General features: G+C 37.9%; 1 protein-coding gene across 3 annotated transcripts in view; it reads right to left on the bottom strand.

Annotated features, from left to right (window-relative positions):
* The window catches only part of LOC138960418 (carboxy-terminal domain RNA polymerase II polypeptide A small phosphatase 1-like), a 55,411-nt gene that overhangs the window by 19,252 nt on the left and 21,045 nt on the right, over positions 1 to 15,114 (bottom strand). For all 3 annotated transcript variants that reach the window (XR_011453970.1, XM_070332332.1, XM_070332331.1), the window contains exons 2-5: positions 9,524 to 9,672; positions 5,817 to 5,918; positions 2,898 to 2,954; positions 1,815 to 1,907 (exon numbers count right to left, since the gene is read on the bottom strand). Coding sequence is in view for 2 of the 3 variants with exons in the window: in XM_070332332.1 (XP_070188433.1) it covers positions 1,815 to 1,907; positions 2,898 to 2,954; positions 5,817 to 5,918; positions 9,524 to 9,672 (401 nt within the window). In the remaining variant the exon portion in view is untranslated. The remainder of the gene's footprint in view (positions 1 to 1,814; positions 1,908 to 2,897; positions 2,955 to 5,816; positions 5,919 to 9,523; positions 9,673 to 15,114) is intronic.

Below are 15,114 nucleotides of genomic sequence, written 5' to 3'. Positions count from 1 at the left end.
ACATAGACATGGCACAGAACTCTGTATACTGCAAAGCTGCATCAGTACAAGCAAACTGACATGTGAAAATGATCTGAATATGATAGCTACTAACATGGGCTGCACAGTACAAGCACACTGACATGTGAAAATGATGTGAATATGATAGCTACTAACATGGGCTGCACAGTACCGCATTCTAAAGTGCTGTTCACATAGCAGACTTGCAACCAACTTTTGCCCAACTTACAAGCGATTTTAGTCGGCGGCAAGTCAAATCAAAATGGCTGCCCATGTGAACAGCACAAACTGTTTTAAGCGGCGATTCTCGCCAGACTTAGTTTTAAGCGGCCATTCTCGCCAGACTTAGCCTTTCAGGATCATCCTCGTTGTTTTCAATCAATCAATCAATCAATATGAGGCTTATATCGCGCGTATTCCGTGGGTACAGTTCTAAGCGCAGGGATTTATTTTTTTATTTTAATTTTATGCAATTTATATCGCGCACATATTCAAGGCGCAGGGATTTATTTATGCCGTGTGAGATGGAATTTTTTTACACAATACATCACGCATTCACATCGGCCAGCAGATCGCAGCCATTTCGGCGCATATCCTACTTTTCACGGCCTATTATTCCAAGTCACACGGGTATTTTGGTGGACATTTTTATCTATGCCTATACAATTTTGCCAGGAAAGACCCTTTTGTCAATCGTGGGATCTTTAACGTGCACACCCCAATGTAGTGTACACGAAGGGACCTCGGTTTTTCGTCTCATCCGAAAGACTAGCACTTGAACCAACCACCTAGGTTAGGAAAGGGGGGAGAAAATTGCTAACGCCCTGACCCAGGGTCGAACTCGCAACCTCTCGCTTCTGAGCGCAAGTGCGTTACCACTCGGCCACCCAGTCCTGTTTTGCGGAGAAGGAAAGGCTAGAGCTAACCAATCAATAAGCACGATAAGAAAAATCTGGACTAAATCGCTGACGAGTCACGGCGGAGTCGAGCAGTGCTAAACTGAGTTTTGGAGTCGCTGACGTGTCTGGCCCGAATCGTTTCTAAATCGCTGGGGCTGTTCACATTGCAGACTTTTCGCCGATTCGGCCTGAACGACTCGGCCTGAACGACTCGGCCTGAACGACTCGGCCTGAACGACTCGGGAGCGATTTTCAAACGACTAAAGTCTGCCATGTGAACAGCACTTTAGAAGCACATTTGTCAGAGAATTGCCATGATGAAAGTGACATTTGTCGGAGAATTGCCATGATGAAAGTGACATTTGTCAGAGAATTGCCATGATGAAAGTGACATTTGTCAGAGAATTGCCATGATGAAAGTGACATTTGTCAGAGAATTGCCATGATGAAAGTGACATTTGTCAGAGAATTGCCATGATGAAAGTGACATTTGTCAGAGAATTGCCATGATGAAAGTGACATTTGTCAGAGAATTGCCATGATGAAAGTGACATTTGTCAGAGAATTGCCATGATGAAAGTGACATTTGTCAGAGAATTGCCATGATGAAAGTGACATTTGTCAGAGAATTGCCATGATGAAAGTGACATTTGTCAGAGAATTGCCATGATGAAAGTGACATTTGTCAGAGAATTGCCATGATGAAAGTGACATTTGTCAGAGAATTGCCATGATGAAAGTGACATTTACATAAAAAATGAAATGAATATTACAACACTTAATTGTACACACAATTTCCCTGCAAGCCTCTGCATGCACTTTTACTGTTGATAACAATCAAGAACACACTGAGAAACCTTTCTGGAATGTTGCAAAAATCACTTCTTTAAGAAAGGATTCAACCTTAAGACTCACTTTTGCAAGGCTGGCAGTGAAGAGGACACATTCAAACATTTCACCCATACGCTGAAGAAACTCGTCAACATGAGGACGCTTCAACACGTACACCTGCAAATGAAACACAGCAAATTATGTTTCTGCATGTCTTTTCCAACGTTTATGCGTAACAGACCTTCCAAACTCTGTGCAACAAAATGTACCGATTTAAGAACAAACCCTATTGTGGCAGCGAAACAAGTAAAGCTTAGCATTAAACAAGAAAATCAATCTCTTCATTGTCTCCTAGATGACCGAGTATATGTGATGATTTGTTAAAACTCCTGACACTTCTCAAGACGGCACAAATGCGTGCACACACACTTGCTCTCTCTTTCTCTTTTACTAGCTATCATGCTTTTGTACCATTACAAAAATACCAATGACAACAAATGACAACCAACACTAGCGTGAATAGTTTACCAACACTAGCATGAATAGTTTACCAACACTAGCATGAATAGTTTACCAACACTAGCATGAATAGTTTACCAACACTAGCATGAATAGTTTACCAACACTAGCATGAATAGCTTACCAACACTAGCATGAATAGTTTACCAAGACTAGCATGAATAGTTTACCAACACTAGTATGAATAGTTTACCAACACTAGCATGAATAGTTTACCAACACTAGCATGAATAGTTTACCAACACTAGCATGAATAGCTTACCAACACTAGCATGAATAGTTTACCAACACTAGCATGAATAGTTTACCAACACTAGCATGAATAGTTTACCAACACTAGCATGAATAGTTTACCAACACTAGCATGAATAGTTTACCAACACTAGCATGAATAGCTTTCCAACATTAGCATGAATAGCTTACCAACACTAGCATGAATAGCTTACCAACACTAGCATGAATAGCTTACCAACACTAGCATGAATGGCTTACCAACACTAGCATGAATAGTTTACCAACAATAGCATGAATAGTTTACCAACACTAGCATGAATAGTTTACCAACACTAGCATGAATAGTTTACCAACACTAGCATGAATAGTTTACCTAGCATGAATAGTTTACCAACACTAGCATGAATAGTTTACCTGATGAACTGTGCCATCTATTTCCACTGGTACTATAAAATCTGCATTGCTGATGGGCTGAAATCACAAACAATCTTTAACTATAACTCATTGGTGATGGGCTGAAATCACAAACAATCTTTAACTATAACTCATTGCTGATGGGCTGAAATCACAAACAATCTTTAACTATAACTCATGCTAACAAGCTTGTGCGCAAACTAATGAAGATAGACATGTCATAAATAACGAAGCTTGATTGTTTTCACAAACTAATGAAGATAGATATGTCATAAATAACGAAGCTTGATTTTTTCCAAAAACTAATGAAGATAGACATGTCATGTCATAAATAACGAAGCTTGATTTTTTCCAAAAACTAATGAAGATAGACATGTCATAAATAACGAAGCTTGATTGTTTTCACAAACTAATGAAGATAGACATGTCATAAATAACGAAGCTTGATTTTTTCCAAAAACTAATGAAGATAGATATGTCATAAATAACGAAGCTTGATTGTTTTCAAAAACTAATGAAGATAGATATGTCATAAATAACGAAGCTTGATTGTTTTCAAAAACTAATGAAGATAGATATGTCATAAATAACGAAGCTTGATTGTTTTCAAAAACTAATGAAGATAGACATGTCATAAATAACGAAGCTTGATTGTTTTCAAAAACTAATGAAGATAGATATGTCATAAATAACGAAGCTTGATTGTTTTCAAAAACTAATGAAGATAGATATGTCATAAATAACGAAGCTTGATTGTTTTCAAAAACTAATGAAGATAGATATGTCATAAATAATGAAGCTTGATTGTTTTCACAAACTAATGAAGATAGACATGTCATAAATAACGAAGGTTGATTGTTTTCACAAACTAATGAAGATAGACATCTGTCATAAATAACGAAGCTTGATTGTTTTCACAAACTAATGAAGATAGATATGTCATAAATAACGAAGCTTGATTGTTTTCACAAACTAATGAAGATAGACATGTCATAAATAACGAAGGTTGATTGTTTTCACAAACTAATGAAGATAGACATCTGTCATAAATAACGAAGCTTGATTGTTTTCAAAAACTAATGAAGATAGATATGTCATAAATAACGAAGCTTGATTGTTTTCACAAACTAATGAAGATAGACATGTCATAAATAACGAAGCTTGATTGTTTTAACAAACTAATGAAGATAGACATGTCATAAATAACGAAGCTTGATTGTTTTCAAAAACTAATGAAGATAGACATCTGTCATAAATAACGAAGCTTGATTGTTTTCACAAACTAATGAAGATAGACATCTGTCATAAATAACGAAGCTTGATTGTTTTCAAAAACTAATGAAGATAGACATGTCATAAATAACGAAGGTTGATTGTTTTCACAAACTAATGAAGATAGACATCTGTCATAAATAACGAAGCTTGATTGTTTTCAAAAACTAATGAAGATAGACATGTCATAAATAACGAAGCTTGATTGTTTTCACAAACTAATGAAGATAGACATCTGTCATAAATAACGAAGCTTGATTGTTTTCAAAAACTAATGAAGATAGACATGTCATAAATAACGAAGCTTGATTGTTTTCACAAACTAATGAAGATAGACATGTCATAAATAATGAAGCTTGATTGTTTTCACAAACTAATGAAGATAGACATGTCATAAATAACGAAGCTTGATTGTTTTCACAAACTAATGAAGATAGACATCTGTCATAAATAACGAAGGTTGATTGTTTTCACAAACTAATGAACATAGACATCTGTCATAAATAACGAAGCTTGATTGTTTTCACAAACTAATGAAGATAGACATCTGTCATAAATAACGAAGCTTGATTGTTTTCACAAACTAATGAAGATAGACATGTCATAAATAACGAAGCTTGATTGTTTTCACAAACTAATGAACATAGACATCTGTCATAAATAACGAAGCTTGATTGTTTTCACAAACTAATGAAGATAGACATGTCATAAATAACGAAGCTTGATTTTTTCCAAAAACTAATGAAGATAGATATGTCATAAATAACGAAGCTTGATTGTTTTCACAAACTAATGAAGATAGACATATCATAAATAACGAAGCTTGATTGTTTTCACAAACTAATGAAGATAGACATATCATAAATAACGAAGCTTGATTGTTTTCACAAACTAATGAAGATAGACATGTCATAAATAACGAAACTTGATTGTTTTCACAAACTAATGAAGATAGACATGTCATAAATAACGAAGCTTGATTGTTTTCACAAACTAATGAAGATAGACATGTCATAAATAACGAAGCTTGATTTTTTCCAAAAACTAATGAAGATAGATATGTCATAAATAACGAAGCTTGATTGTTTTCAAAAACTAATGAAGATAGATATGTCATAAATAACGAAGCTTGATTGTTTTCAAAAACTAATGAAGATAGATATGTCATAAATAACGAAGCTTGATTGTTTTCAAAAACTAATGAAGATAGATATGTCATAAATAACGAAGCTTGATTGTTTTCACAAACTAATGAAGATAGATATGTCATAAATAACGAAGCTTGATTGTTTTCACAAAGAATTTTTCAGCGCACTTCTTGTCATTATTAGAATTAGATATTGCTTCACAGACAATTTTTTCTTAATACACCATTCAAAACCAATAAACAAAAGAAAAAAAATATTTACTGAAAGGTCATGCTTCCTACTCAAGAATTCAAACAAGGGTTTTAGAAGGAACTTATCTTTCATCTGATGTTATAAAAATTACTGATATATCACAGAGGTTTTAAGACACCTTATAGTTACACGTGTATGCACATACACACCACACACACAAACATCAAGTGTGTTTGTATATTTTATTCCTGCAAACATGTGCATCTGTCACTTTGAACTGTTGTCTGAATACAAAAGATCATCTCACCTTGAAAGAACTATGTACAAGAGTTTCATCCAAGTCGATGACAACACATTTTCTCTCTGAATCTGGGTTGCGTGCTTCAGACAACAGATAGCGTTCCGTTGGCTAAAACAAAAAGAGCAAGAACGACTGAGTGAATGATGTCAAGTACACATAAACAACACCTGTTAGAAACGACTGAGTGAATGATGTCAAGTACACATAAACAACACCTGTTAGACAACACTAAACATGCTCTTTGAGAGACAACACTAAACATGCTCTTTGAGAGACAACACTAAACATGCTCTTTGAGAGACAACACTAAACATGCTCTTTGAGAGACAACACTAAACATGCTCTTTGAGAGACAACACTAAACATGCTCTTTGAGAGACAACACTAAACATGCTCTTTGAGAGACAACACTAAACATGCTCTTTGAGAGACAACACTAAACATGCTCTTTGAGAGACAACACTAAACATGCTCTTTGAGAGACAACACTAAACATGCTCTTTGAGAGACAACACTAAACATGCTCTTTGAGAGACAACACTAAACATGCTCTTTGAGAGACAACACTAAACATGCTCTTTGAGAGACAACACTAAACATGCTCTTTGAGAGACAACACTAAACATGCTCTTTGAGAGACAACACTAAACATGCTCTTTGAGTCAGGACAGTGGAACCCCCCTTTTAAGACCCTCTAATTTCAGACTCACTCCAATTTAAGACCTTATTTTCTCAGACTTTCTGTTCTTAACCTCTGTAAAACTCTCCCCCTATTTTAAAACTCCCTCCTTTTTAAAACCTTATTTTCTCAGGTTTTCTGTTCTTAACCTCTGTAAAACTCTCCCCCTATTTTAAAACTCCCTCCTTTTTAAGACCGATTTTCTCAGACTTTCTGTTCTTAACCTCTGTAAAACTCTCCCCCTATTTTAAAACTCCCTCCTTTTTAAGACCGATTTTCTCAGACTTTCTGTTCTTAACCTCTGTAAAACTCTTCATATTTTACAACATTGTTCACACCTCCAGTACTTTACTCTCTGGAACACTCATTTTGATCTGAAATGTTTTTTTGTTTTTCAAACCAGGCCTTAAAAAAGATTTTGTCTGTTTGTTTACCACGAAGGGCCAAATCAGCGCAGTCCTTAAAAAGGAGTGAGCCTTAAAAAGGAGTGAGTCTTAAAATGGAGGTAAATTAACAGACGTTATGATCAGAAAGTCTGAAGGTGACTAAGTCTTAAAATGGAGGTAAATTAACAGACGTTATGATCAGAAAGTCTGAAGGTGACTAAGTCTTAAAATGGAGGTAAATTAACAGACGTTATGATCAGAAAGCAAGCCATGTGCATACCTTCTGATTTCCAACCACTTATCAGCAGCTAGGTTGATATTCATCAACCGTCTCATGTACCTTCTGATTTCCAACCACTTATCAGCTAGGTTGATATTCATCAACAGTCTCATGTACCTTCTGATTTCCAACCACTAATCAGCTAGGTTCATATTCATCAACAGTCTCATGTACCTTCTGATTTCCAACCACTATCAGCAGCTAGGTTCATATTCATCAACAGTCTCATGTACCTTCTGATTTCCAACCACTATCAGCAGCTAGGTTCATATTCATCAACAGTCTCATGTACCTTCTGATTTCCAACCACTATCAGCAGCTAGGTTCATATTCATCAACAGTCTCATGTACCTTCTGATTTCCAACCACTTATCAGCTAGGTTCATATTTATCAACAGTCTCATGTACCTTCTGATTTCCAACCACTTATCAGCTAGGTTCATATTCATCAACAGTCTCATGTACCTTCTGATTTCCAACCACTTATCAGCTAGGTTCATATTCATCAACAGTCTCATGTACCTTCTGATTTCCAACCACTTATCAGCTAGGTTCATATTCATCAACAGTCTCATGTACCTTCTGATTTCCAACCACTTATCAGCTAGGTTCATATTTATCGACAGTCTCATGCATTGAGCTCTACTAATCACATTCAGCTGCATGCCTAGAACAGGGTTAGGGCTCAAGTTTGAGTTTACATAACAATAGTGTAGGGCCATAAGTGTGTTATCTTGATTGGTTAGTCCCACACACTGTTATGAAAGTGTAGGAAAACAGGGTTCAGGAGACATCAGGCTGTTTACATACTAATATTATTATCGCCTGAAAAGTTTAAATCAAACTGCATACTTGAACTAATGACGACTCGTCTCTAAAACTGTGCTAAGGTCAATTTGGGGGGTCTGTTATCAAAACAGCAGCCTGTATCTTCCTCTTCCAAAACAAAATAACGCAAGTGCTACTTATCTCCAGCCACACTAAGGCAGGTTAAAATCAAGACTTAGAACACAGTCAAAACCCTGGTATCTGTGGGTTCTGTGTGGGGAATGTATGCGGGCGTGTGTGAGCGTGTGTGTGACTGAGATTGCAAGCGATGTTTGGAAGGGCGTGTATGGATTGACTGATTGTACTCTGGCCAAAACATGTCCCTAGTGTACTGCACATGGTTGAAATAAAGTCTTATGTCTTATGTCTTATGTGGATTGACAGATAATGAATACACAACTTTTCTACTAGCCCCCCACATGTGTCTTGTTTGTATTCTGTTGCGATTTTATCTTCTCTGGAGTATAACCTACTAACTAACTAAGACATGTGACAGTCGACATTCTGTCCAGCTTGTCGCATTGATGCCCACACACCTATCATGTGCTGTAAGCATTACTTTGGTGTCTCTGCACCAACTTGCAGTTATCATTAATTAACTGCTGTGACGTTTTTCTCTGTCACTGGGTCATTTGATCTGATGAGTTTTTTCAAACAGAGATTAGGAGCCCTACAACCCTCGCCTAGTTTGATACAAAGTTTACCAGACAAAAAAAAAGCACAAGAAAAATAACAGTAATGAGGGTATGAGAAATGAATGCATGTATTCTTCCCCAAGTCCCTGCAATTGCAAATACTCATAGTTATACATGGGCTAGGCAAATGAGTTTTGTTTACATGTTAGTTCAAGAAATGCTGTGGGGATATCATCATGTTTGGAGCCGGCGGGGGAGTTTTTTCCCCAACACATTACACCAGGTTAATTCATGCTCTTGCAACAAGTTACATGTTTTGGCATCACTAAGACATTGTTAAAGATTTAAAGAACTTGCAGTGGGCATTCAAACACTTGAATTTTTAAAGACTGTCCATGCAATACAAACACTGGCTTGTGCACTGTCCATGTTGTCACAACTTCAGAATAATGCACTTTCCACAACGAAATAGACAGCCAATGGAAACGCCAAAGACTGGGATTGGGAAATACATTTTGATTCATTACAGAAGCCAAGATGTCTTGTACAGGTCAATTTGCTTCAAAAAGGATAGATTCTACTCAGCTTCCAATTTGCCGTTTGTACTTTTCTGTTTTCATTTCAACACATAAGCCTTTATTTATTGTCTGGTGGGATGATAGAAGTTTTCTGACATTACTCAATTACACTAATAGAGTTAAGATCAGCAATTAAGATGTACATGTAACAATAATTTAAGGTTAATGAAACAACTTCATTATATCTATGCTCTTACCCTGGGGTTGCCATTATATCTATGCTCTTACCCTGGGGTTGCCATTATATCTATGCTCTTAGTCTTACCCTGGGGTTGCCATTATATCTATGCTCTTACCCTGGGGTTGCCATTATATCTATGCTCTTACCCTGGGGTTGCCGTTTTCCTCCACTTGAGGCACCTGGCAGTTGGTGGGAGCATTGTTGTTGTTGTTATTGTTGTTGTTACCGAAACAACAGAAGAAGGAACTTAACAGACCCCTGCTGCGCGGTTTCTTCAAGGATGCCGTCGACGCACCTGCAAAACAAAAACCACAAAAATGAGTTATGTTACCACTTTCAAGGCTAAAAACTAACATACTACCGTTCTTCTGAAAAGCAGGGTGAGCCATGGTAACTACTGTACAATGCTGAAAGTGAAACATTAAAAAGACTCATTTTGTTCAGAGCAAAAGCATGTTACAGTAATTACTAACAGCCTTTACCATTATCAGGTCCAGGGTTTCATTTACTAGTGCGCCCTGCGCCATTGGCGCATTAAATCTGAAAATGTCCCATCACAATTCCCTTCAGTGCGTCAAAGGGCGCATTGATTTCTTTTTCTTTATTTGGTGTTTAACGTCGTTTTCAACCACGAAGGTTATATCGCGACGGGGAAAGGGGGGAGATGTGATGGGGAGCCACTTGTCAATTGTTTCTTGTTCACAAAAGCACTAATCAAAAATTTGCTCCAGGGGCTTGCAACGTAGTACAATATATTACCTTACTGGGAGAATGCAAGTTTCCAGTACAAAGGACTTTACATTTCTTACATACTGCTTGACTAAAAATCTTTTCAAAAATGGACTATATTCTATACAAAAAACACTTAACAAGGGTAAAAGGAGAAACAGAATCCGTTAGTCGCCTCTTACGACATGCTGGGGAGCATCGGGTAAATTCTTCCCCCTAACCCGCGGGGGGTAAAGGGCGCATTGAGATTACGTACCACTGCGCCACCAAATGTACACTTTACATCAGACTACACACACACACCACGATACAGCGGCTAATTCTCAGATGGCACCATATTGCCCCATTTTTACATCTTTGGTCAAAACGTGTACAAGCCTCTTTGGCGCTTCTTGCCTTCGACTATGTCCCATCGGAATTTGGTTGAGGGGGACAAATGTCCCATTGCTTTTTTCTCCCAGGCTAAACCCTGCAGGTCTACACTAGAGGGCATTTTGCAAGACTGTACAAATCTGTACAGATCTGCAAGCATCCATGGAGTTCGGAAAAAAAGTACCTCGCAAAAGCACTTAGAAAATGCGCAACTCTTTTTCAATGTGATTCCTACCTAACCCTGAAAGCAGTAGGGCTACTAGAAATGATTGTCAATGCAAATTGTCTCATTTGTGATTCCTACCTAACCCTGAAAACAGTAGGGCTACTAGAAATGATTGTCAATGCAAATTGTCTCATTTGTCATGCAGTTCACCCCGTCCTTCGGCTCATTTAAAAGTAGGTCGGCACACAAAGGTAAAATTTGACTACCGAAGGTAACAAGCTCTACACAAACACTGAAAGTAACAAGCTTGACTCAAACACCCCCCTTCCCAATCCAGCCAATATGCAAATAAGGATCACTCATCCTGTCACTCTGCCCAACAAAATGAAATCAGTAATGGTCTAAGCAGACAAAAGAAACAGGAGGAAGGACAGAGACTGCCTGGCCTGGTTCCAATGCAAGACTCCCTGGGGCGCCACTGTCCAGGCTGATGCAACAAAAGCCCTTTCTGTCTACTGCTAATGTCATGTCCCTTCGACCAGGAGTGTGTAACTAAACAGACAGAAAACTGCCACTGGAAGAGATCTCTGGCTTTGCAACTCATCCTCACTTGCCAGTTGGTTTACAATCAGCTGTACCATGAGCATCTCTTTCGTAGCCTGGTGTTTGTGTACTCTTATCCAAAAAAAACCCACCTGTTTTGTGTGCTTTTTGTTTGGGGGGGGGAACTCAGTTGAAAGAGACCCTTTTGCTAATACTATTAGCCTACTTGCTTTATTTGTTAATGTAGTTAATAACTATTGGCTGTCGCATGTAATTTTAACTTATGCTAAAACTCTGTTAACCAATTTCACCCATAAATTGCTGACACTAGTTTTGTTTCTCTCTGCTGGATTGTTTGTTGGAATTAGTAATCAGTAATCAGTAATCAGTAATCAGTGCCTGAACAGAGTGTCCAAGAGTTTCACAAACAAAAAAGTCAATTTCTTGTATTCTTCTATCTTGCAGACTAAATCATGCAGTCTGCCTTGTCTTGTATTCTTCTATCTTGCAGACTAAATCATGCAGTCTGCCTTGTCTTGTATTCTTCTATCTTGCAGACTAAATCATGCAGTCTGCCTTGTCTTGTATTCTTCTATCTTGCAGACTAAATCATGCAGTCTGCCTTGTCTTGTATTCTTCTATCTTGCAGACTAAATCATGCAGTCTGCCTTGTCTTGTATTCTTCTATCTTGCAGACTAAATCATGCAGTCTGCCTTGTCTTGTATTCTTCTATCTTGCAGACTAAATCATGCAGTCTGCCTTGTCTTGTATTCTTCTATCTTGCAGACTAAATCATGCAGTCTGCCTTGTCTTGTATTCTTCTATCTTGCAGACTAAATCATGCAGTCTGCCTTGTCTTGTATTCTTCTATCTTGCAGACTAAATCATGCAGTCTGCCTTGTCTTGTATTCTTCTATCTTGCAGACTAAATCATGCAGTCTGCCTTGTCTTGTATTCTTCTATCTTGCAGACTAAATCATGCAGTCTGCATTGTCTTGTATTCTTCTATCTTGCAGACTAAATCATGCAGTCTGCCTTGTCTTGTATTCTTCTATCTTGCAGACTAAATCATGCAGTCTGCCTTGTCTTGTATTCTTCTATCTTGCAGACTAAATCATGCAGTCTGCCTTGTCTTGTATTCTTCTATCTTGCAGACTAAATCATGCAGTCTGCCTTGTCTTGTATTCTTCTATCTTGCAGACTAAATCATGCAGTCTGCCTTGTCTTGTATTCTTCTATCTTGCAGACTAAATCATGCAGTCTGCCTTGTCTTGTATTCTTCTATCTTGCAGACTAAATCATGCAGTCTGCATTGTCTTGTATTCTTCTATCTTGCAGACTAAATCATGCAGTCTGCCTTGTCTTGTATTCTTCTATCTTGCAGACTAAATCATGCAGTCTGCCTTGTCTTGTATTCTTCTATCTTGCAGACTAAATCATACAGTCTGCCTTGTCTTGTATTCTTCTATCTTGCAGACTAAATCATGCAGTCTGCCTTGTCTTGTATTCTTCTATCTTGCAGACTAAATCATGCAGTCTGCATCGTCTTGTATTCTTCTATCTTGCAGACTAAATCATGCAGTCTGCCTTGTCTTGTATTCTTCTATCTTGCAGACTAAATCATGCAGTCTGCCTTGTCTTGTATTCTTCTATCTTGCAGACTAAATCATGCAGTCTGCCTTGTCTTGTATTCTTCTATCTTGCAGACTAAATCATGCAGTCTGCATTGTCTTGTATTCTTCTATCTTGCAGACTAAATCATGCAGTCTGCCTTGTCTTGTATTCTTCTATCTTGCAGACTAAATCATGCAGTCTGCATTGTCTTGTATTCTTCTATCTTGCAGACTAAATCATGCAGTCTGCCTTGTCTTGTATTCTTCTATCTTGCAGACTAAATCATGCAGTCTGCCTTGTCTTGTATTCTTCTATCTTGCAGACTAAATCATGCAGTCTGCCTTGTCTTGTATTCTTCTATCTTGCAGACTAAATCATGCAGTCTGCATTGTCTTGTATTCTTCTATCTTGCAGACTAAATCATGCAGTCTGCATTGTCTTGTATTCTTCTATCTTGCAGACTAAATCATGCAGTCTGCCTTGTCTTGTATTCTTCTATCTTGCAGACTAAATCATGCAGTCTGCCTTGTCTTGTATTCTTCTATCTTGCAGACTAAATCATGCAGTCTGCCTTGTCTTGTATTCTTCTATCTTGCAGACTAAATCATGCAGTCTGCCTTGTCTTGTATTCTTCTATCTTGCAGACTAAATCATGCAGTCTGCCTTGTCTTGTATTCTTCTATCTTGCAGACTAAATCATGCAGTCTGCCTTGTCTTGTATTCTTCTATCTTGCAGACTAAATCATGCAGTCTGCCTTGTCTTGTATTCTTCTATCTTGCAGACTAAATCATGCAGTCTGCCTTGTCTTGTATTCTTCTATCTTGCAGACTAAATCATGCAGTCTGCCTTGTCTTGTATTCTTCTATCTTGCAGACTAAATCATGCAGTCTGCATTGTCTTGTATTCTTCTATCTTGCAGACTAAATCATGCAGTCTGCATTGTCTTGTATTCTTCTATCTTGCAGACTAAATCATGCAGTCTGCCTTGTCTTGTATTCTTCTATCTTGCAGACTAAATCATGCAGTCTGCCTTGTCTTGTATTCTTCTATCTTGCAGACTAAATCATGCAGTCTGCCTTGTCTTGTATTCTTCTATCTTGCAGACTAAATCATGCAGTCTGCATTGTCTTGTATTCTTCTATCTTGCAGACTAAATCATGCAGTCTGCATCGTCTTGTATTCTTCTATCTTGCAGACTAAATCATGCAGTCTGCCTTGTCTTGTATTCTTCTATCTTGCAGACTAAATCATGCAGTCTGCCTTGTCTTGTATTCTTCTATCTTGCAGACTAAATCATGCAGTCTGCCTTGTCTTGTATTCTTCTATCTTGCAGACTAAATCATGCAGTCTGCATTGTCTTGTATTCTTCTATCTTGCAGACTAAATCATGCAGTCTGCCTTGTCTTGTATTCTTCTATCTTGCAGACTAAATCATGCAGTCTGCATTGTCTTGTATTCTTCTATCTTGCAGACTAAATCATGCAGTCTGCCTTGTCTTGTATTCTTCTATCTTGCAGACTAAATCATGCAGTCTGCCTTGTCTTGTATTCTTCTATCTTGCAGACTAAATCATGCAGTCTGCCTTGTCTTGTATTCTTCTATCTTGCAGACTAAATCATGCAGTCTGCATTGTCTTGTATTCTTCTATCTTGCAGACTAAATCATGCAGTCTGCCTTGTCTTGTATTCTTCTATCTTGCAGACTAAATCATGCAGTCTGCCTTGTCTTGTATTCTTCTATCTTGCAGATTAAATCATGCAGTCTGCCTTGTCTTGTAATCTTCTATCTTGCAGACTAAATCATGCAGTCTGCCTTGTCTTGTATTCTTCTATCTTGCAGACTAAATCATGCAGTCTGCCTTGTCTTTCGCGCAATACTTGGCATTGACACTTCAGTCTAGCGCCTCAGGTGAAAAAAGCACAGCATCTTCAACACTCAAGTATTAGCACCTGCACAATAGAAGTTAGAACCACAAGAGTTCCCCACCTGGAAGTCCCCCTCCCCCCGACAAGACAGGAAGTGGTAGGAACTCCCCAGGAAACAATTGTCAGGAATAACTGCTGGTGCTCCAGATATTGTGACTGCAAACTTGCTTCTGACAATTAAGTGGAGAAACCCGTCACTGTACCCCTCCACCTGTCAGTAAGTTCATGTTACATTAATCGTGCTTAGAGATCTATACATGTCACTGTACCCCTCCACCTGTCAGTAAGTTCATGTTACATTAATCGTGCTTAGAGATACATGTATGCTTCCAAACTGTGAACTGTTGACTGCTCACAGCACTTCATGTTACATTAATCGTGCTTAG

Source organism: Littorina saxatilis, linkage group LG2 (genome assembly GCF_037325665.1).
Source record: "Littorina saxatilis isolate snail1 linkage group LG2, US_GU_Lsax_2.0, whole genome shotgun sequence".
Classification (NCBI taxonomy): Eukaryota; Metazoa; Mollusca; class Gastropoda; order Littorinimorpha; family Littorinidae; genus Littorina; species Littorina saxatilis.
The sequence above is the reverse complement of the archived record's forward strand: the minus strand, read 5'-3'. Positions and strand labels throughout refer to the sequence as shown.